Source organism: Marmota flaviventris, chromosome 3 (genome assembly GCF_047511675.1).
Source record: "Marmota flaviventris isolate mMarFla1 chromosome 3, mMarFla1.hap1, whole genome shotgun sequence".
Classification (NCBI taxonomy): domain Eukaryota; kingdom Metazoa; phylum Chordata; class Mammalia; order Rodentia; family Sciuridae; genus Marmota; species Marmota flaviventris.
Genome location: NC_092500.1, coordinates 129,533,621 through 129,555,257, shown reverse-complemented (window position 1 = coordinate 129,555,257; position 21,637 = coordinate 129,533,621). Strand labels below are relative to the sequence as shown.

Genomic DNA, 21,637 nt, shown 5'->3' with positions numbered 1-21,637 from the left:
CTTTTCTTCTCTGATAACTATTTTAGGCTCACAGTTCATTTAACTCACAGATAAGCAATGCTATGAAAAAAAATTCTCCTGAGATAACTAAAATAATAGAAAGCAGGAGGATACCCTCTCTGCTACAGGAGAAAAAGAAAAGAATATAGAAAGGGATGGAGGGAGAGAGGAAAGAGGAGGGAAGAGAGTGGCAGAAAGGGAGGGAAGAAGGGACAAGAGAGAAAGTGCCAGACCTCCAGAGACTCACTGGTCACTAAACCTTAGGTCAAGCTCACAAGTTTACTGAGTCACCAGGTTCTAGGATCAGTGATGGCTTGAGCTAAAAATGACATTTGTTCACCACCATCCTCTTTCCCTTCATTAGTTTGTCAGGGCAGAGCGAGTTGCCCCTGAAGATCCCTGACACCATCACAGAGTGGAAGGCCAGTGCACTCTGTCTGTCTGGAACCACAGGGCTTGGTCTTTCCCCAACGGTCTCTCTTCAAGTCTTCCAGCCCTTCTTCCTGGAACTCACTCTCCCCTACTCTGTGGTGCGAGGAGAAATCTTCACCCTCAAAGCCACTGTGTCCAACTATTTGTCCCACTGCATCCAGGTAAATGCATCTTTCTGGAAGTGAGTGGACATGAAAAAAGGCACATGGTTACCATGATCATCATTGCCTTTGGCTCCTAGAGAATCCCCCAGGAAATCAGAACCCCCAGGAAATCAGAACCTAATTTCAGAAAGGAAGTGAGTAAAGCCACCTTGGCAGGCCCAATCTACTATGATTACAAAAATCTACGACGATTTTCACTGAGGCCCCTCTTATTTATTCCCAAAATCCAGATACCGTTTCCCCATGATTGCTTCATTTTTTTAACTCTAAAGAAATGTCTTTTTCATGCCTTGGCATGATGCATTTATCCTTTTTCCTGCAAGTTTTTCAATTCCCTAATTGCAAATGCCCAAACTGCAAGGTAGTAGATAGGATCTACTTGTTCAAACAATGTCTCACACCCTTTGGACTGGTATGTACTGTCCCTCTAAGCTATTCTTCCTACAATTGATCTTCTGCCCGTGTCCTGCCACCAACTTGCATTTGGGTGTGGGGGCAGGTCAGAGTGCAGCTGGAGGTCTCTTCTGCTTTCCTGGCCGTCTCAGAAGAGAATAATGAAAAATCTCACTGTGTCTGTGGAGATAGGCAGAAGACTGTGTCTTGGTCCGTGATCCCAAAGTCACTGGGTGAGTGCTACAGCTGTTCACAATCCATGATTTGCTTTCTCCTCAAACCCCAAGACATGCTTTTTCTCCTCATTCAACACTGGTTAAGAGGAAGAAAACCATTCAATACAGAATAACTGTTTAACTCCCTAAAAACCTTAATCCTCAGGAAAGGTGAATTTCACAGCTACTGCAGATGCCCTGCAGTCTCAGGAAACATGTGGCAATGAGGTGACTGAATTCCCAACACTTGTACATAAGGACACTGTGATAAAGTCCTTAATAGTTGAGGTATGTGAATATATTTCCTATCTTGAAAGCTTCATCATATATTATTATCTAACTATGCCTGAACTCTGTTCATTTCCAAGAGTAAAGGTGTGTATCCACAACTCAATTTTTCACAAATACATTCTCCCCTACTTTAGAGAAATGAACTTTTATTCTTTGTTTTTTATTTTCAATATAAAGCCTGAAGGAATAGAAAAAGAAGAAACTTACAACACACTGTTATGTGCATCAGGCAAGTATAAAAGTAGATAAAATTCTCATGTTAAGCCATTTATTAAAGTATATAGTTGTGGAATAAATGTCCATTGGTGCATGCTTCCCTCTGAAAAACTCTCCTGTGAATAACTCTAAAGACATTTGACAAGGGACATCCATTTTCTGATTAAAAAAAAAAATCATGTGGTATTGGCTCTATTTTCTCAGGGGAGTGAAAAATGAATATTATTAGGGTATTAATTTTTAGTAATTAATTTATGTATTTTAATTAGGTATATATGACAGCAGAATGCATTTTGATTCATTGTACACAATTGCAGCACAACTTTCCATTTCTCTGACTGTACACGATGTAGCATCATACCATATGTGCAGTCAGTCATATATGTACCTAGGTTAATAATGTCTATCTCATTCCACCATCTTTCCTGCCCCCATACCTCCTCCTCTTCTCTCACTCTCCTTTACCCAATCAAAATTCCTCCATTTTTCCTATGCTCCCCACTATGGATCAGCATCCACTCATGAGAGAAAACATTTGGAGGGTGTTATTATTATTGCCATATTTTAGGGATAAAGGCAAAAGACACAGAGAATCGAAAAGACTTGCCTTAAAGCTGTTGGCTAATAATAAGGACTAAAGTTGTTGACCCAGAAAATAAATTTTTCTAATATATCTGTGTTTTACAAACTTCTCCTGAAACTGTATTCAAAATATTGAAATATTGGCATGACATTTAATATTATTTGTTGTATTTGCTATTATTTATTATTACTACTATTTATTTTTAAACTAGTAGCTTAAATGTACTCATATTTGTGTAAAACTCTTAATTTCATGGGGAATTCTATGAAATTTACATGTATAAAAATCAGAATTTTACTAATATCATTAATTGTAATCATATAAAAATAACTACCACTAAAAATTTAATTCTGTGCCATCTAGTATCATTTTGAAGACAATGCACCATCTACACATCTGTTCTCTATGCAGATGCCCCTTAACTTATTATGAGATTACAGTTCAAGAAACTCACCATAAATTGAAAACACCATGATGAGTCAAAAATGCATTTTGTGCCAGGTGTGGTGATACACAACTGTAATCCCAGCTGCTTGGGAGGCAGAGGCAGGAAGATAAGAGTTCAAAGCCAGCCTTAAAAATGGCAAGAAGCTAAGCAACTCAGTGAAAACCTGCCTCTAAATAAAAAATGCAAAATAGGGCTGGGGAATGTGGCTCAATGGTGAAGTGCCCTTGAGTTCAATCTCTGGTACCTCCCCCAAAAAATATGTGTTTTGTGCACCTGACCCAACATCCTAATTTAGCAGACAGTACAATGTAGGGTGTCTATTTTCACCATCATGATCCCATGTCTGGCGGGGAGCTGTGCTCACTGTCATGGCCCAGAATTACCAGAAAGTATCATATTGCATATTGCTACTCCAGGAAAAGATCAAAACTCAAATCCACAATGTCTATAGTTCCTACTGAATACACATCACATTTGCACAATGTTAATTCAGACCATCATTTGTCAATCACCTCTAGGTTTGTAGCTTTAGTATCAACTATGTGATAGAGACCATAAAATTGACATTTTGGTGCACATCTCCTTCCTGAACTCAAAGCCATGATTACCATTGCCCACTTATTATCTGCACTTATGGGCATGCAGGTCTAATAACATGTTTAAAAAAACGGAAGCTCTGCTCATCCCCATAATCTTGCTTAACCCATAGTTCTCTCCATTTCAAGTGATGGAAATTTAATTTTCTACTTCCTAGGGTCAAAATTTTTAGAGTTCTCCTTGTTTATGTTCTCTTCCACTCCACATCCAATCCATTCACTAATCTAGTGAGCTCCACCTTCAAGTAACATCTGAAATCTGCCCACTTTTCATCATGGGCACTTCTCTCTAGTCTTTTCTTCCCTGGCCTATCTCAATAACTTCCTCACTGCTCTCCTGATCATCTCCCCTTGTTTCACTACAGCAAAGGGATCCTTTAAATCATATATCAGACCACTCAGATCATGTCTTTCCTCTACCCAAACCCTTCAGGGGTTTTCAATGTTCCTCAGTGTTGAAGCCTGAATCTTTAATGGCACCTATAAAGCCTCACCTCATCTGTGACTTCATATCCTACTAATTTCCCCCTTGCTCACTCCACTCCAGTCACACTGGCCCACTCTGTCCTCTTGGAATACATCTAGGATGCTCCAATCCCTAAAGTAGGTTTAGTTTTGGTTCCTTTGTTCTGGAAGTACCTTTCCCCAGGTATCTCTAAATATTACTCGCTGCTTTAATTATGGTGTCTGCTCACATATGACATTTACCAATGAGCCTTTCAATAGGGAGCCCGCCTCTCTCCCCACACCTTTCATTTTCTGATTAGACATGGTTGACTAGCTCACCAGATAAACCTCTGTCCTCTTCTAATTTTTTCCATAACACCTATCAACCTCTATCATACTAAACATGTCCTTGCTTATTTACCTTACTCCAGAAGTTCAGGAAATTCATTTTAAAAAATTATTATATCACTACACTTAAAAGAAAACTTGGTACATAACACACAATACATATTTATAGAACAAATGTGATTATGTAAAAGCACTAACAATAGTAGAAATTAAAATCAGCCATGAAAGGAAGGCATTAATTATATCTTAAGGTCCATACTTGTAAGAAATGCCATAAAAAATTAGCACAAATATATATGATTAGTGCGGTTACATTATGATTTATTATATATGATTAATTTTTCTAAGAGATTAATCATGACTTTAGAAGAAACTTGAATTGCATCAAAAATATGATATCATGTGTGAGAGAAATAAAAAGTTGAATCTGGATCATGTAGAAGAAAAAGATTTATAACAAAAACAGAACACTTCTCTCATTTGCCCCTCCCTTATATGTTTATCTTCTTTCATTAGATACTGGAGTGTCTGAAAAGCTGTCACTGAGAGTTCCTTTAAATGTGGTTGAAGGATCTGCCAGGGCAACATATTCAGTTTTGGGTGAGTCTCTCAGACCAACAGAAACAGCTGTCTCTCTCCACAATTCTAGTGCATGGGCTCACTACCCAGGATTAATAAAATCACTGACACTCAGTATTGGATAAAAAAAAAAAAGAACACTAAGCTAAGGATTGCACTATGTATCAGTTAGAAAAGGGGGTTCAATGAATGTTGTGTGACATGGGATACCTGGATATAGTCTAAAACGTAAGGAGGGTCACAGTTCTGAACCCTCATCTTCAAGTGGTTTGCTAGGTGGCGATGCTTCCTAGTGGATTTTGAAATGGTTAGTAGTTCCATTTTACAAGATGCATGGTCCTTCAGAAAAGGTGTTGTCACCTGCCATTCAGTTTCTTCCCTGCTTTCTTAAACATCCTAGAAACAAAATCTGTTTTCTCACTTTTTGCTTTTCTTTCATTCTTCTTTCTCACCTTTTGTGCTTTCTGGTTCTTCCCTCCTTAATTACTGTAGCATCTCAGTTATCTAGTCTTCTATTTTCCTAGGCCATCACAAACCATTTCTGTGTTCCTCTGATTTTCTTTTTTTATGAATTTCATTCACCAGGAGATATACTAGGCTCTGCAATGCACAACCTCCAGAATCTTCTAAGGATGCCCTATGGTTGTGGAGAACAAAATATGGTTCTTTTTGTCCCTAACATCTATGTCCTGAATTATCTGAATGAGACACAACAGCTGACAGAGAAGATCAAGTCCAAAGCCATCAGCTACCTTGTCAGTGGTAAGAGATTACCTCAAAAGAAGAAATGTTAATGGACCTCCTAAATATCTTGTGGTGAACTCAAATCAGTATCTCCTTGGCTAAGGTTTGATAGTTGTCATTGCTGTGATTTCCAATAAGAAAATGTAATGGTACCATCAATTCTTGGAGACATCTTAGCAAAATAATAGTTTCCCTATGATTCTTCAATAATATTAAGAAAAAAAACCACTAAATTTTCAATGTCTCTGCTATTTCATACATCTATGAAAAATTTCTCTTCAGGGTATCAAAGGCAGTTGAATTATAAGCACAGAGATGGTTCATACAGCACCTTTGGAGAGTATGATGGTACAAGACAGGGAAACACTTGGTAAGATAATTATCTCCACATGCTCTCTGCTGATCCTTGACATTTCAGGATTCTAAAGATAGCTTCTCTGATGCCTGGAGTTCTTTCATGGAAGATTGTTAACCTTTAATAATTGTCCCTACTAGTTAATCTCTGAAAATTCACCTGCTCTGATAGCACAGCAAATAATGGTAAAGTGAGGATACATAATAATAGAAAATCAAGAGAGTATCATCATGTAAAAGAACAGAGGATGAAGCTTCTACACTGCACATTAGAAGGAGAGGAGGGAGAGCCTGGAAAGAGACTGAGGTAGAATAAAATCAAGAGAAGTCTTTTGGGAAACTCAGTGTTGATGGGAGGCTTGGAGGTTCCAACAAAGCCTTCTTGAGAAAAGAGTGAAGAATAGCATCAATTGTAGAGAAACCAATAAAATTGAGAGAGCAAAAAAGAGAGATCCAGACATTTGCTAGACTAGAGAATACCCAACCCTCAAGTATCATTTCCCCCATCCTTTCTCTCCTATTATTTCCTCCATTGCATTGTGATGGTCTGTATCTGCAGGCAGTGAATGAAGTGAGCTTCAAAGGTGAGATGTTTTTATATCTTCATATCTTTTGCTGGACAGGCTCACTGCATTTGTGCTCAAGTCCTTCGCTCAAGCTCAGTCATACATCTTTGTGGAGAAATCACACATCACAGATGCTCTCACCTGGCTCTCACAGAAACAAAAGGAAAATGGCTGTTTCCAACTCTCTGGATCACTGCTAAACAATGCTATTAAGGTGACACCTTCCCTTTTGTTCTGATTCCTGAGGATTGTGATATGTAGGAGGGATTGATGCTCCTGTTGAGTCTTTCAGTCCTCATTATATTAACTTTAAAATCTATCAATATATTCATAGTAGTTTTTAATGAAAATGGAGGTTTAAAAAAATAGAATTTATCCATGTTTATATCTGCACAATTCACAATAGCCAAACTACAGAACCAGCCTAGGATGGATATCTAGGTATCCATCAGTGGATGAATGAATAAAGAAAATGTGGTAGATATATGCAATGGAGTTTTATTCACCCATAAAGAAAAATGAAATTATGACATTTGCAGGAAAATGAGTGAATCTAGAGACCATAATGTTAAGCAAAAATAAATCAATTTCAGAAGGTCAAAGATCATTTGTTTTATCTCATGTGCAGAAGTTAGAGAGTAAAAAGGAAAAGAAAGATGGAGAGGATCTCAGGAAAAATCAAAGGAGATCAGTAGTGGAAAGGGACCAAAGGGGTGGGAGGAAGGAATGGAGGTGAGGAAGTGCTGGAGAATGATATGGTCAAATTATATAATTATAGTGTGTGCATGTATGCATATGTAGCAACAAAACCCAACATTATGTACAACTATAATGAACCAATCAAAAATATGGAAAAGAAATCAAATGTAGTATATAATTAAAAATGAGGAAAGGTGAGTTGGGACAGACTTCGATATTTTAGATATAAGGTAGAATGGGAGAAATCAACAATGCAAAACAAACAAACAAAACCTATCTAGGGAAGACATCAAATGCAAAATGAGAGAGAGCTAGCAGACACTGGCTGATGAATGTTGTAGTGTTTGAGACTGTTGCCTCTGATCCTTCCAGGGTGGGGTAGATGATGAGGTGACACTCTCTGCCTACATCACCATTGCTCTGCTGGAGATGCCACTGCCTGCCACTGTATGTACAAGCCCCTTCCCTACACCTCCTTCATGAATATAAGAAATAAAAAATCACATAACCATGACTCCCTGAGGGAAATTAATTGTGATTTTCATGATATTTAATTTTGGTATATTTCTCTGGAATATAAAGAATTAGTTCCTTTGGGAAGCTACAGGGGAAGATATAATTAGGGGAAGCTAATTCATTCTCTGGTAATTCTAATGTTGCATAGACACATTGACGTTTTTAATCTGGGGTTAGCATGGGGACAGTTCATGAGCCTGGTTCTGCTACTTAAGGATCACCTTTCATCTTTACAGCATAATGTTGTCCGTAATGCTCTATTCTGCTTGGAAACAGCCTGGGGCTCCATTTCAGAGACCCAAGGAATTCATGTGTATACCAAGGCATTATTGGCCTATGCCTTTGCCCTAGCAGGACAACAGGCCAGGCGGAGTGAACTGCTTGAATCCCTAGGCAGAGAGGCTGTGAAAGAAGGTAAGAGCTGTTACTGCAAAATTTACTTCTAACAATCACTGCTGATCAAAATGTGGGAGAGTACCTCTACTGAGCTCACACCCATCATGCTACTTTCATTATGATGAATAATTAAATTTTATACAACACTTAAATCTTGGGAAACATGGACCATTTTATCAATACATACAGTATCAAATTTATGCAACTCAACTTCTAATACAAGACAAGTATATAGACACAGAGTCCATGTGATTGTCTAGAAGCTTAATTTACTTTTTTGGCAAAGATTTGCCTGATGGTGACTATTTAAGACTTTCACTTCATTTGTATCAATTTTTCAGGGAACACTAACTATAATCATTGCTTATGGATTAGATTTTAAACCATTCTCTAAGATGAAGATTCTGTCCTTTTCATTTCAAAGAGGATTCAATGCACTGGCAACGTCCTGGGAGCCCCCAAGAAGTTAAGACACTCTATCAACCTCGGGCACCTTCTGCTGAGGTGGAGATGACATCATATGTTCTCCTTGCTTATCTCACCACCCAGCCCACCCCATCTTCAGAGGACCTGTCTGTGGCATCACGTATTGTGAAATGGATCATCAAGCAACAAAATCCCTTTGGAGGATTCGCCTCCACTCAGGTCTGTGGAGTGACCATGGGAGGGAAAATAAATAAGTTAACACATGGGATGACACAACCATATTTTAAGAGTTAAATAAGTATGTTAGTATTTATAACTTATATTTTCTCCGTTCCTCCACCATCAGACAAATTCCAGCCTGTTTCTTCTATATATGAATTAATGTTCTACCTGTCTTCTAGCCTTTCATTTCTTCTCTCCCTAGTAGACCCTGAGAGCACAGGTTAGTCAAATCTTCCCAAAGCAATGCTTTCATGGGATTATTTCCCTGAAAAAATAAATCTATTTTTCATCCAAAATCTAAAATTATCTAATATTTTCCCATAGCTTTATTGAGGTAAAATTAAATTAAAATAAACTGCACATATTTGCAGTATGCAATTTGATCAGTTTTGACATGTATGTAACCGATACAATCAATATAAAAAGCATTTCCATTACTTTTAAAATTTGAAACCATGCAGACAGTGTTTCTGCATGATTTATTACATTAGAAATCAATCACCTAAAGATACTTGGAACCCTACCTCCACATATCAACTATTTCAAAATTAAATGATACATTTATAAATATCTCAGAGGTCAAGAAAGAAAGTACAAGAAAAGTAAATAAAAAGTGCTTTGAACTAAGTGATAATAAAGCTTAAAATATCAGGACCTGTGGAATGAAACAGTACTCAGATGAACATTTATAACTTAAAGTACTTGTATCAGAAAGCTAAATTTACAATCAAATTATTTTCAAGTTGTGTAGTAGGAAAGAAAAAATAAGAATAAAAGCAAAAATATATGAAATATAGAAGAAATGATATAACTAAAATTTGATAAAAATCAAATAAGTCTAATCAAGAAAAAATAAAGAACATAAAAATCAATTTCAATGGAAAAGGAGCTATCAAAATAACCCTATAGTAGTTAAAAATATATTAAGGTAACATTAAAATTGTGTGCCAACCTATGTGATATCATACATAACATGGTCTGTATTAGAGAAGGATTCATATGTTACTGAGAAGAAAGTGTATGCAGTCATTAATGAATGAAATATTCTATATATGTCTGTTAAGTCTAAATTCTCAATTATATGTTTTACTTCTATAGCTTCTTTATTTAGTTTTTGTTTGGAAGATCTATCCAGTGGTGACAGAGGCATGTTAAAGTTATCCAGTAGTTACCCAGTATGTGTTGTGGTCTATTTGATTCTTGAAATTGAAAAGGGTTTGTCTGATGTACATAGATGCACCATTATTTGAGGCATAAGTATTTACAACTGTTATGTCTTGTTGATGTATAATTCCCCTTAAGCAGTACAGAATGGGCTTCTTTGTCCCTTCTGATTAACTTTGGATTAAAGTTCACTTTATTTGATATGAGGATAGAAACCCCTGCTTGTTTACATGATCCATGTAAATGATATGTCTTTTCCCACCCTTTCACCTTCAGTCTGTGAATGTCTTTGCCTATGAGGTAAGTCTCTTGGAGACAGTGTATTGTTGGGTCTTGTTTTTTAATCCAATCTTTCAGTCTATGTCTTTTGATCAATGAGTTGAGGCCATTAATGTTCAGGGGTTTAATTGAGCTATTTCCTGGTTTTTTTGGGTTTGTTTTTAATTAGTTTCTTCTTTGATTGACTATTCCTTTAGTATAGTTCCTCCCTTTGCTGGTTTTCACTTTTTTTTTCATTTAATTTCCATGAAATATTTTGTTGAGAATGTTCTGTAGTACAGACTTCCTAGTTTCAAATTCTTTTAACTTTTGTTTGTCATGGAAGGCTCTTATTTCATTATCAAATGTGAAGCTTAATTTTGCTGGCTATAGGATTCTTGGTTGGCATACATTTTTTTTTCAGAGCTTGTTATATATTATTCCAGGACCTCTTAGCTTTGAGGGTCTGGGTTGAGAAATCAACTGAGATCCAAATTGGTTTCCCCAGTACATAATCTGATATTTTTCTCTCACAGCCTTTAAAATTCTATCTTTATTCCTAATGTTAGGCATTTTCATTATAATGTCACTTGGTTTGGTCTGTTCTAATTTTGTACATTTAGGATCCTGTAAGCCTCTTGTATTTGTTTTCCATTTCATTCTTTAGGTTTGGGAAATTTTCTCATATTATTCCATTGAAAAGATTGTGCATTCTTTTGGTTTGTATCTCTGTGTCTTCATCTATCCTGATAAATGTTAAATTTGTTCTTTTCATGTTATCCCATAGTTCTTGGAAATTCTATTCCTGGTTTCTTAACATCTTCTCTTCTCTCCATGGTCAACTCTATTTTCAAGATTATATATTTTTTCTTCATTACCTGAGATTCTGTCTTCCAAGTGGTCTAGACTGTTGGTGATGCTTTTTATTGTATTTTTAATTTGGTTTATTGTTTCCTTCATTTCAAGGATTTCTGCCTGTTGTATTTTTATCAATATCTCTGCTTCTTTATTGAAGTGACCTTTCCCTTTCTGTATTTATCTCTGATTTTATTTCTTAAATATTCCTTTACTTTGCAGACCAGTTAACTGTGTACATTCTAAACTCCTTCTCTGGCATTTCTTCCACTTGGTGTCCATGGATTCTGTTATTGGAATACCTTGGTTTGTTTGGGGACATTTGTTCCCTTGCTTTTTCATATTGTTTGTATTTCTACCATCTAACAGTATGGATCGGAGGCAATAGAGTTTCTACTCTGTGGAATTATAGTGTTCCTGAAAGTTTCCAGTACCTCACTATTTAGGGGGAGACAAATAATAACAATAAGCAATGAAAAGAATATATAGCATTAAACCAAATAGTTCCTACTATTATGTCTACAATGTTAATTATCACAATAAACAGAAATGATCTGATGAAAATTTTCTTGATGAAAAGTTAAAAACTTCTTTCCATTAGGGTTCAAAAGATTCTTAATTTCTCTTCTCAGCAGTTTTAGGTGGGACCATCTGGGGCATGATGCTCCACCCTCTGGATTTCTGGAGTGAGAGAAGTAATCCTGTAGGCAGAATTCCTGGAGGTGAGGTTTAGGCTAAAGTGGGCTCCATGCTCTTTTCTGAATGCCAATTTATTTGGAGATTTTAAATCAGTGCACCTTCAGCACCCAGTACTTGCTGGTTCATGCTGAAAGACTGGACCCAAGGGATTTCCAGTGTGGTGGGTACCAATTCTTAGTCTATTGTGTCACCTTTGCACCCCAAGTTTCCTGGTCTCAGGTTCAGTCCTCCAAACAATCTCTCCCACCTGTACCCTTCTAAGTTCCTGGCCAGATGCATCTCTCCCAGCTGGTCCCACAAGCAGTTGGATTAGTTGAGAGGAGGTAGAGCCAGGTGGGTTTCCACAACCAGATGTCCCCTGTGTAAACCTCTTTCCACATCTGATTTTCACCTGGTCACTTAAGCACACTCTATGTCAAGCAATGTGTGTGTACTGGGCTTATATTTCAGGCCAAACTTGGGTTTTCCAGGAAATGGCCCTCTCAGCTGCCAGTCCCTGGGCAGTGGCTGCAAAATTATTCCTTCCTGTGTCCTGAGAATGCCACCTGGATAGATGGCAGCTTCTTTCCCTGCACAAAGATATTGTGAAGCATGTCTTTCAGGTTTGTTGGGCAATGTCCTTGATCTCTAAGCACTCCGTATCCAGACATGCTTTAGACTTCCCTAAAGACACAGGTTCCTTTAATTCCCTTACCTCTTCATTATGCTCATGGAGGGAACTCTCTGGCTGGTGCTTCCAGTCTCTCTGGGCCACTGAGGATTTCTTATTTTATTATATGCAACCTCCTGTGTCCCTGATCTGCATTCAGTGTTAAGCTTTAAATTCCAGTAAAGTCTCCAACATCTTTTTGTTCACACATTTTGCTGAGAAGCGACCTGTCTGCTTTTTTTATTTCATTCCACGGAGAAACCAGGAAAGCAATCTCCTCTATTCTTTCATCTTGAGAACATCCTGATAAAATTATTTAATGTTTCACCCCAAATATCTCCCATCCCTAGTAATCATAAATGCACAAATCCAAGTAGGCAGAGCCCTTTGGTTTTCTGGAATCGGCTCACTTCCATTTCCATGTCTTGTCTTAAACCCTTCCTGGCACTCCCTGATGCTTCTCTCTGTCTACAGAAATGTTCCTTAATATTCAGGGGTATCATTTCTCACATTCATCAGTCTTCTTTTACTGTTCTAGCCCACATTTTCTTCTGCCTTTTCTGAATTTTTGAACAAATATTGCTACATGAATTTATAAATTATTGAAATAGCCTTTTATTATGTCAGATAGTTGAGTCTTATTGCTATATGTGTATTGTAAGCTACTACAATGAAAAAATATATTTATTTTTTCCAATGTACCTAGAATGGTTCATCATTCAAATCTAGATTTGAACTGAATTTAGATTGTATTAATGAATTGTTTTTATTACTAAATAATCCTGAATGAGTATAAATTTGATATGGTTTACATTTAGTGTGATTTAGCTACCTCCTCTTCTGTGATTTTTGTACCCATCTTTTTTTCAGGATACAGTGGTAGCTCTCCAAGCACTCTCCAAATATGGAGCAGCAACTTTCACAAAAAGTAAGAAGGCAGTTTCAGTCACTGTCAAATCTTCTAACACATTCTCTGAAGAATTCCACATAGATGATGACAATCGCCTGCTACTGCAGGAGGTCATGCTGCCTGAGATTCCAGAGGATTACGACACCACAGTGTTGGGGTCAGGATGTGTGTACCTCCAGGTGAGACTGCCATGGTGTAAGGGATGCTGCAAATGGGAGAGAAAGTCTCAAGGGTAAATTCTGAATGTTAAAATAGGAAATGTGTGCTAACAATAGAAATGAATTATTTGAAAGTGATTGTTAAATTTTTTTGTGTGCAAAGATGAAGTATTTCCCTTTTTTTTTTTTTAAAGACTTCACTAAGATATAACATCCTTCCCAAGAAAGAAGGGAAAGATCCCTTCACTCTGCACATTGATTCTCATCCCAAAAATTGTGATGGAGTAGATGCTCACAGGAAATTCCAGATTCATATCAACATTAGGTAAACCCTAAATCACAACTAGACTTTTTTGTAGAATATGAAAACTTTTCTTTCCTTGTATTGGGGGAACTCTATTGTCCAAATTAATTATGTAATGAGTATGGAAGTCTTGTAGTATTTATTTATAAGAAAATTTTCTTCACCCTTACTGAAAAGCCTTAACCTCAATAATATATTGCCCTAACTGAAGAGTAGAATTGACAAGGGTGGGTTTTTCAAAGAACAATAACACAGATACAGTAGGTAGAGAAACTGAGTGGTACAAATAAACAAGGTGAGACTTCTATCTTCAATCAATTCCAAGGAATTTTATTTGAAGGTTTATCACTCTGCCTTACTTCATAGTTATGCTGGTGAAAGACCCAACTCCAACATGGTTATTGTGGATGTGAAGATGATATCAGGTTTCATACCTGTGAAACCATCAGTGAAAAAGGTAAATCCAAAATGTCTTACAGATAGCAATCCCATAATAAAATGTGATATTTACACTGTCAATTTGATTTTACTAATGTCCTGGATCTTGCCTCTCTAAAGTATATTCCCACAGTTTTAGTGTAGGTCAGAAGATTATATGATGTCAGTTAAGGTAAAAGTCATAAACATGATAAATAATGTTCTAGAAGGCTTAGACATCTAGGTATGTGCAGAGATACTGAGTTACCTTCCAACTACACAAAAAGAAAAAAAGAGGGTATATAAGTGTATGTATAACTATCACATATATATCGAATATACATTTATATCCTATAGGTATATCATATGTATGAGAGTAATAGGATCAATATATGAGAGTAATAGGATCAATAAATATTATCATTATTGTTATTCCTGAAGAAATAAAAAGTAGTAATTTGAATGCTTCAGAGAACTCATTTTGATGATAAATACCTAAAAACTGCTCTCGGTATAGAATTTCTTCACTCCATGTTTCTGGCTTATCCCCTTTGTCCATAGCTTCAAGAACAGCCTGAGATTCAAAGGACTGAAGTGAGCACCAATCATGTCCTAATCTACCTTAGGAAGGTAAGACTTCATAAGACTCTGCTAGGTCTGTAAAACTAATAGAAGTTTTAATAAGTCTATCCAGACTCCAAATAATGCTTTTCACATACACAATGAGGAAGGACAAAAGAGTCACAAAGGGAAATGGGACAACTGGTCAGTGAGGTTCACTTTGCTCCATTTGATTGCCCACAGAAATTTTGTCCTTTTTTTGTCATTGGGTATGTTAAGAAAGTCACAAAATTCCCCATTCTCTCTTAGGTTTTGATAGGGATATAAAGTACAGTTATGGTATTTGATAATATTTTAAGAAAAGGAGATGTTAACCAGTAAAAAAGCTAATCTTTGATCCCAATTCATTTCTCCTCTCTCCAGCTAACCAATCAAGCCCTGAGTTTCTCCTTCTTGGTGGAACAAGACATGCAAGTAAAGAATTTAAAACCAGCTATAGTAAAAGCCTATGATTATTATGAGACAGGTGAGTGAGATTTACATATGCTGAGCTTTGATACAAAAAACTAACACCATAAACAGTTGCATTAACTGATATGAAACTCCAAGATATTTCACTGGAAGAAAAGGCAAGTTTTGGTCACTAAAAAATCATGTCCCTGTATATTAACCTCATATTTGCTCCATAAGTAAGTTTTTGAGTCATTATTATAAACTGATCATAAAGTAGAGATAATCAGTTCTCTCTACACTTCCCTCTAAAGTTGCTGTCTTGGACCAAGTTATTCTAGAAAGATAAGAAAAGTAGCAATAACTTAAAAACTACATCTCAATATTGATGTATAAAATAAGATCTAAAATTGAATGTTTTGGTTTGCTTTGGACAGTCTCACACAATTTGGGGAATTTTGTAATACATTAAGAAATTCTTCCATTTCCTCATAACTTTAAAGTCAAGATTTACCAGCACCAGAACATGCTGCTACTGTTAAGACTTATCTCCTTTTTAGTTTAAGACAGGTTCATAGAGGAAGGCATAATTCCACTGGGGAAGACGCATCTGTGGGAATTGACTGTCCCCAGTGCTGTAGTGGCACACAAGCACACCATCCATATCACCAGCCCTCAGTTCTGTGCCCAAGAGCTTAGTTCTCTTGGTCTCTTTCCCCAATCCCAAACAGCTTAGTACAGAATTGTTTTCATTGGTTCTGTGGGTATATTTTATGTCTATTTACTTAGCTTATAGGTTTGTTAATTGTTAATTAATTGCTTATTGTAGGATCATTTTTGTGTTTCAGATGAATACACTATTGAAGAATACAGTGTCCCTTGCAGTGCTGGTACAGTATAAATAGTAAAACCTAATGCCAATTTAAAGAAAATGAATAGGTGCCTCAATTCTCCACATAAGGCTGCTGCTTAAGATGAGTGTGTCATTTCCATATTATAAAATCCTATGTATCTTTATGAATTGAACTAAACCATACATATTATAGAAATTCTCAATTAAAAAGTTCAAGTAAAATATAATTACTGGTTTCTAAAATGATTGCTTCTAGATAAGTTCAAGAATTTGCCACATATAAAAACTAAAATGTCTATTATTTAGTTTACATTCTCTTCCAAGTATTCACCCACACCTATCTAGGATATTTCTGAATATATATATAATTAAGGCTCAGAAATGTGTCTCTCTAATTATCCATATAGCATGAGAGATGCAATCTATAATACCTTCTCTTAGGCTGATTAACAGGGTCCAACTTTGACAATATTGTACTATGTCAAAATTTCTGTCACCTTTAGTTTTCTGTTTTAAAATACATAAAAACTGAGGACAAACCTATCATTTAAAATGATCGGGTTATTAAATTTCTATATTTATAATTGAATATAAAAATGTTCTTTTAGTAGGTCAAATATTTTCTTTAATATTTCTGCATATTCTTTTACTTTTTAGAATCTGAACAAGGAAATGCTTGAAAATGGAAACTTATGGATTTAATCAGAAAATCCTTAGAACAAAGACTTTAAAAAGGGAAAGTAATTGGAAACACATAAAATTTATATGTCACATAAATTTATGACAACTCTATCTTTTCTGTTCTTGCATTCTTCTGATTATTCCCCATCATAATTTCAGACATTCAAGCTAAAATAGATCTATTATCCTGTGCCTTATTCTGCTATGGTTTGGAGGTTTGCCCACTAAATTTCATATGTTGGAAAACTAATCCCCAAAGTTCTGGTGAACAAAAAGTCCAGGACTGGACAAACCCTACCCTAACATCTCTCCCAGCAGCCTCTCCCCAGCATTCACAGTTTAGAACAACCAAGATGTCCCTTTTCATCTCAAATGGAAGGTACCTCATGCAGGCACAAAACAATGTTCCACCTGGTCAAGGTGCTCACCTGTGTCTGCTGAGCCCAGGCTGGCCCTCTAAAGAAGTAATCATATGGCAGGTAGGTGGTATGCACACACTTCTCAGGGAGGCCTGGGACAAAGCCTGAAAGGGAAAGGGGGAAAGACAAGGCTTATTTTCTAAATGCTGAGGATGGACATCCCTCCCCACTGGGGCTTAGACAGGGAACTCAAGAGGCCAAGACCAGCTCCTTCCTCCTCCTCTAAGCTTAAGAATTGCCAAGGGTGTTCCAGGTCCTAAATGAACACTGTGTTGGTCTCCCAGATGGTGAACTCTGAGGCTTCTTGGTGGCTATTGACCCAGTCCTGGTCAGCTTCAGACTGGCTCTGTGGACCCCTGACTAGGTGTGGAACAAGCACAAGGAAGACGGAACTTCTCAGGCATTGGGTTCATAACTCACCCCTCACTCTGGGGAAAGTAGCCTTGTCCTTTGCAGGCCCAACTTTTCTCCTCCTCCTCAGGAAGCTCTCCTGCCATCCACATGAAAAGACCAAGAAACACCTATGCCCAGGATGGTCTATCTTGCTCCCATGTACCAACCTGGCATCAGCAGAGGATCTGAATCCCTCCAGGCCCATTAGTCATTCCCTATCCCTGGGCCCCATGCTCACAGCAGCCTGAACCAAGGTACAGAAGTGACTGGCGCTGAGGACAAAGCTAACTCCTGACAGCATGATGCCCAGGGCCTTCCAGCAGCTACAGTGAATGGGTACTTCCCCCACAAACCTCACTTAAATATACAAGACAGGAGATGCAGCCAGGAGCCCTTTGTGGGGCCAAAGGAGACCTCTACCACCAAAAGGAATCTGTTTCCTCAGTGGGACAAGGAGCCTCCATTAAACATACCCTACACATCACATTCTCCATCTGCTACAGGAAGAGCCAACCCAGAGAACCAGACCTCTCACCTCCCTGAGTCTGAATTTGGTCAGGGCCTGTATCTTGGGTGGCATAGCCCAGGGACCAGTCACACTCCTTGCCCTAGTCAGCTTTGTCCACAGCTGCCTGATCTCTGTATTGTCACATCCACTGTGTTGGGGAAGATTTTAACTGCCTCAAGAGACAAGTGTCCAGTTTGAGCTCCAAATTTTATTTTTGGATAACAGTCTTGAAAACTAGGCTTCCTGCTGAAAGGGGAAAGGATTTTTCTGCATATCAAGCTGAATACTCAGCCTAAGAAGAGTGCCCTGCCCCACCAGGTGTAGGGAGGCCCTGGGACACCCAGGGGAGATCTTCAGGAAAAGCATTGTCAGCTTGGCCCAGGCCCTGGGAAGGAACTCAGAGGGAGGGAAACCAGAAACCACCCATGGGAGCATTTCCTTTCCTAGGGATCCCAGTAGGGTGGAGGGTCTACACAGATGACATGATATGACCCTCCAAATTGTTCTCACTTCCCTATGGTCTATGGGTGCTTAACAGGCCCACAAAGGGGGAAATGTAGAGTCCATTCATTGGCCATGGTGCCAAAAACCTACTCAGGGAATTAGGAGAGACTAGGCACTCCACAGTGGCCATCAGAGAAAGGGGGGCTCTGTCAAGACTACCAGGGTTACAAAAACTCCAGAGACCTTTACCTAGCCACAAGATACAGATACCTTTGGGGAAGAAGGAATTGAAGAAAAGGGATGAGATGTGGTAAATGTGGACAGTCCCACTGTTTATACCTTGAACTGACCAGTTCCCTCAGTGACAGAGCAGAAGACAGAGTTTACAGTTTGTCCATCATCAATAGAAATGGATAGGCTGGGGATGTAGCTTAGTGGTTGAGTGCTTGTTTAGCATGTATAAGGCCCTGGTTTCCATTTCTGGTACCCTCACACATACCCACACCAACATAATGTATCTTGACACATGAGAACTCCCTGTGTTTGCAGGGAGTTTGGGTGAGGCTTTACACAGAAAGTGAACCTTCAGAGCTCCACCTGAACTGGATTTGGGTAGGCCTTGGTCTTTACGTTTGCAACAAGAGGAAGCCATTAGTGATAAAGGCACATCTTAGCTACTGGACACATGTGGCCACTTCTACTTCCCATCTCTTCAGAGGAAGTCTACTCAACCCTCACATTCCCCCGTGTGTAAAGAAACCAGAAATAGCTAATCAAACAAATCCTCCACTTGCATCTCTAGATATGTGTAAGGAAGAAAAATGCAGTTCAGGGGATATTCACCTGTGTTTTCTCCCCACACTGATCCCCTCATTTTGTTGGTTGGTTTGGTTGGTCAGTTGGTAGTTCTCCTAAGAAATTTTGTCTTCAAATAAATCCAGAGCCCAAACTGTGAACCTCATTCCTCTTTTATGACTGAAAGGAGAAGGACCCAGGAGCACCTAAGGGAACTCATATTCTAAGCTCAGGTCTCTGTGAAATCAATACCTGAAAAAGGATAAGCCTGGAATCACTCTGGTTAAATTATTGGAAAATCAATTGCTGAGCCCAGAGAGAGAAATCTAGGATTTGAGGCAGAGTCGGATTAGGGAAAGGGAACTCTTAGGAAGTGAGACCACTCTTCTGCTACCAGACTCCTCCCTTGGCTTTTCCTGGCTCTTCTCCTGGTTTCCTCTAATGCTATAGCCACAGAGGTGAAAGCCAGCCAGATAAGTATACATGTGTTCACATGTGCTGTGTGTGTGTGTTATACATGCATGCTCAGGTGCATGGGTGTGTACATAATAGGCATGAGTATCTGTTGGTGGGGAAGGTTGCAAGGCTGTGTGTATGCATGTGTGTCTGCACACCTATGCACATACATTTGTTTGTGTATGTGTATGTGTGTGTTAATTTGGGGTGTCAGTTAAAGAAGGAATGCACCCCTCTTTTGCAGGGGAATCTTATCCTCACTATCCTTCTATGCAAAATAAAAAATGAAAAAAAAACCACTACCTTCACCTTTAAGAAAAATTATGAAAATAAAGTAATATAGTTCTTTTTATTATTCACACATTCAATCAAGACCCAGCCCCACTCATGGAGGGCAGAGGGGCCAACCTTGCAGCCTGGATAGCAGCCTTTATCCCCCTGCCATTGCTCTCCCTTTCTTGTGCTACTGGATAGACCTCTCTTTCCCACCCCAGCAAAAAAAGGACTAAAATGTGCTGAGGATTCTCTCAGATAAATAGTTGAACAGAGGGGCTATAGAGAAGGGGGCAAATGCCCCAGACACTTGGGGATTTTTGACTCTGATGCCTGTGGAAGAAGAATTTAGCTTCTGGACTTGCATCTGATACTCCTCCTTGGGGTGAGGACAGGGCTCTCAGACTGCAATGTCCCTACGGTATGCAATGAAGGGCATGGACTCAGAATAAGGGGATTAGTTGCTCACAATCAAGTCAGGTCACTCCCAATCACATATCCTGATCTTATCTGAGCCACACCTCCCCTGAGGTCTTTCAACTAAACCCTCCAAATGTCATGCCCAGTTTCCTTGTCCACTCCCCCTGATCAAAATCCATATTTCTCCACATTTCCTCCTCTTCTTCAAATTCAGAATAGCCTCCTCAATATTGATGTGATTAGCAAAGTACATTGGGAGAAACAAAGGGCATCTTTAGTACAGAGACAGCCAGTATCTGCATTTCCTAGAGCTTCCATAACAAAGTACTGAAACTTTGTGTGACTTTAAATAGAAATGTACTATCTCATTGTTCTGGAGGCTAGAATTCTTAAATCAAGGTGTTAGCAGGGTCATTTTTCCTCTGAAAGCTGTTGGGAAGGATCCTTTCTTGCTTCTTTCAGCTTAGTGGCTTGCTAGCCATCATTAGTGTTCCTTGGCTTGCAGTATTAGAGAAACAATGATCTAAAAATACTTATTAAAGCATGGGAAGATACTTTATCCAGGACCATCATAATAGGTATAGAGACTATTGCAATAGGGTCTTAGGCTGCGGCAGAGGACAGGGAGAGACTTTACTCAACTCCAAAAATCATGAAAGCAAGTTGGAATTCATAGCCAAGCAGCATGGGACAATGTGTATAGAACATGATTAAGAAGAAATATCAGGGTTGAGGGTGAGTCTGGCTAAACTAACAGGATTCTTGTTGGAGATAGACCAGAGTGGGCAGATATCACCCAAGAATGATAGAGGATGAGGACGCTGATCAGAAATGAAGGATGATCAGATATTGGAGAATGGGATGTTCTTGCTAAACTGACATAACAGGGTTCTTTGCCAGCACAGGATTTGACAAGGAAAAGCACAGTGGGTCTAGGACAGCTCAGGAGCCATAAAGAAGACTGGCCAACCAGAAAATCTTGTTCAAGAAAAAAAAAAGAGAGATTTCTTTTCTTTTTAATAATACAACTCCATATTCTCATTGACTACCTTCAATTTATGAGGGACCCACAGACCATATGTAGGATTTGGTAACAAAAGATATTTGCTGTTTGATGCTCACAATCAGGCATTTAATGAGGAGGAATTCCCATGAAAGTAAAGAAAAACAGTGGGAATTCCAGTGTCTGAATCCAGAGGGAATCCAGCTGAGATTTCTCAATGTTAGACTCTAGGATGACAGTGACAATCCCACAGATGCCCTGGTTTACCATTTGAATATCTCTGGGGATGACATAAGATGCTCTGATTAACTTTCTGAGTGGCTCACAGAATG

At 38.4% G+C, this 21,637-nt stretch overlaps 1 protein-coding gene across 1 annotated transcript in view; it reads left to right on the top strand.

Moving 5' to 3' along the window:
* LOC114079385 (pregnancy zone protein-like) overlaps positions 1-16,593 on the top strand; it is a 43,226-nt gene extending 26,633 nt beyond the window's left edge. Inside the window, exons 19-36 of the mRNA XM_027920627.2 lie at positions 365-593; positions 1,096-1,222; positions 1,371-1,492; positions 1,673-1,724; positions 4,650-4,733; positions 5,298-5,474; positions 5,739-5,826; positions 6,434-6,590; positions 7,448-7,522; positions 7,828-8,005; positions 8,412-8,632; positions 13,131-13,349; positions 13,523-13,653; positions 13,999-14,089; positions 14,611-14,679; positions 15,034-15,136; positions 15,909-15,950; positions 16,571-16,593. Of these exons, the coding sequence (XP_027776428.2) occupies positions 365-593; positions 1,096-1,222; positions 1,371-1,492; positions 1,673-1,724; positions 4,650-4,733; positions 5,298-5,474; positions 5,739-5,826; positions 6,434-6,590; positions 7,448-7,522; positions 7,828-8,005; positions 8,412-8,632; positions 13,131-13,349; positions 13,523-13,653; positions 13,999-14,089; positions 14,611-14,679; positions 15,034-15,136; positions 15,909-15,950; positions 16,571-16,593 (2,188 nt within the window). The remainder of the gene's footprint in view (positions 1-364; positions 594-1,095; positions 1,223-1,370; positions 1,493-1,672; positions 1,725-4,649; positions 4,734-5,297; positions 5,475-5,738; positions 5,827-6,433; positions 6,591-7,447; positions 7,523-7,827; positions 8,006-8,411; positions 8,633-13,130; positions 13,350-13,522; positions 13,654-13,998; positions 14,090-14,610; positions 14,680-15,033; positions 15,137-15,908; positions 15,951-16,570) is intronic.
* The last annotated feature ends 5,044 nt before the right edge of the window (positions 16,594-21,637 follow it).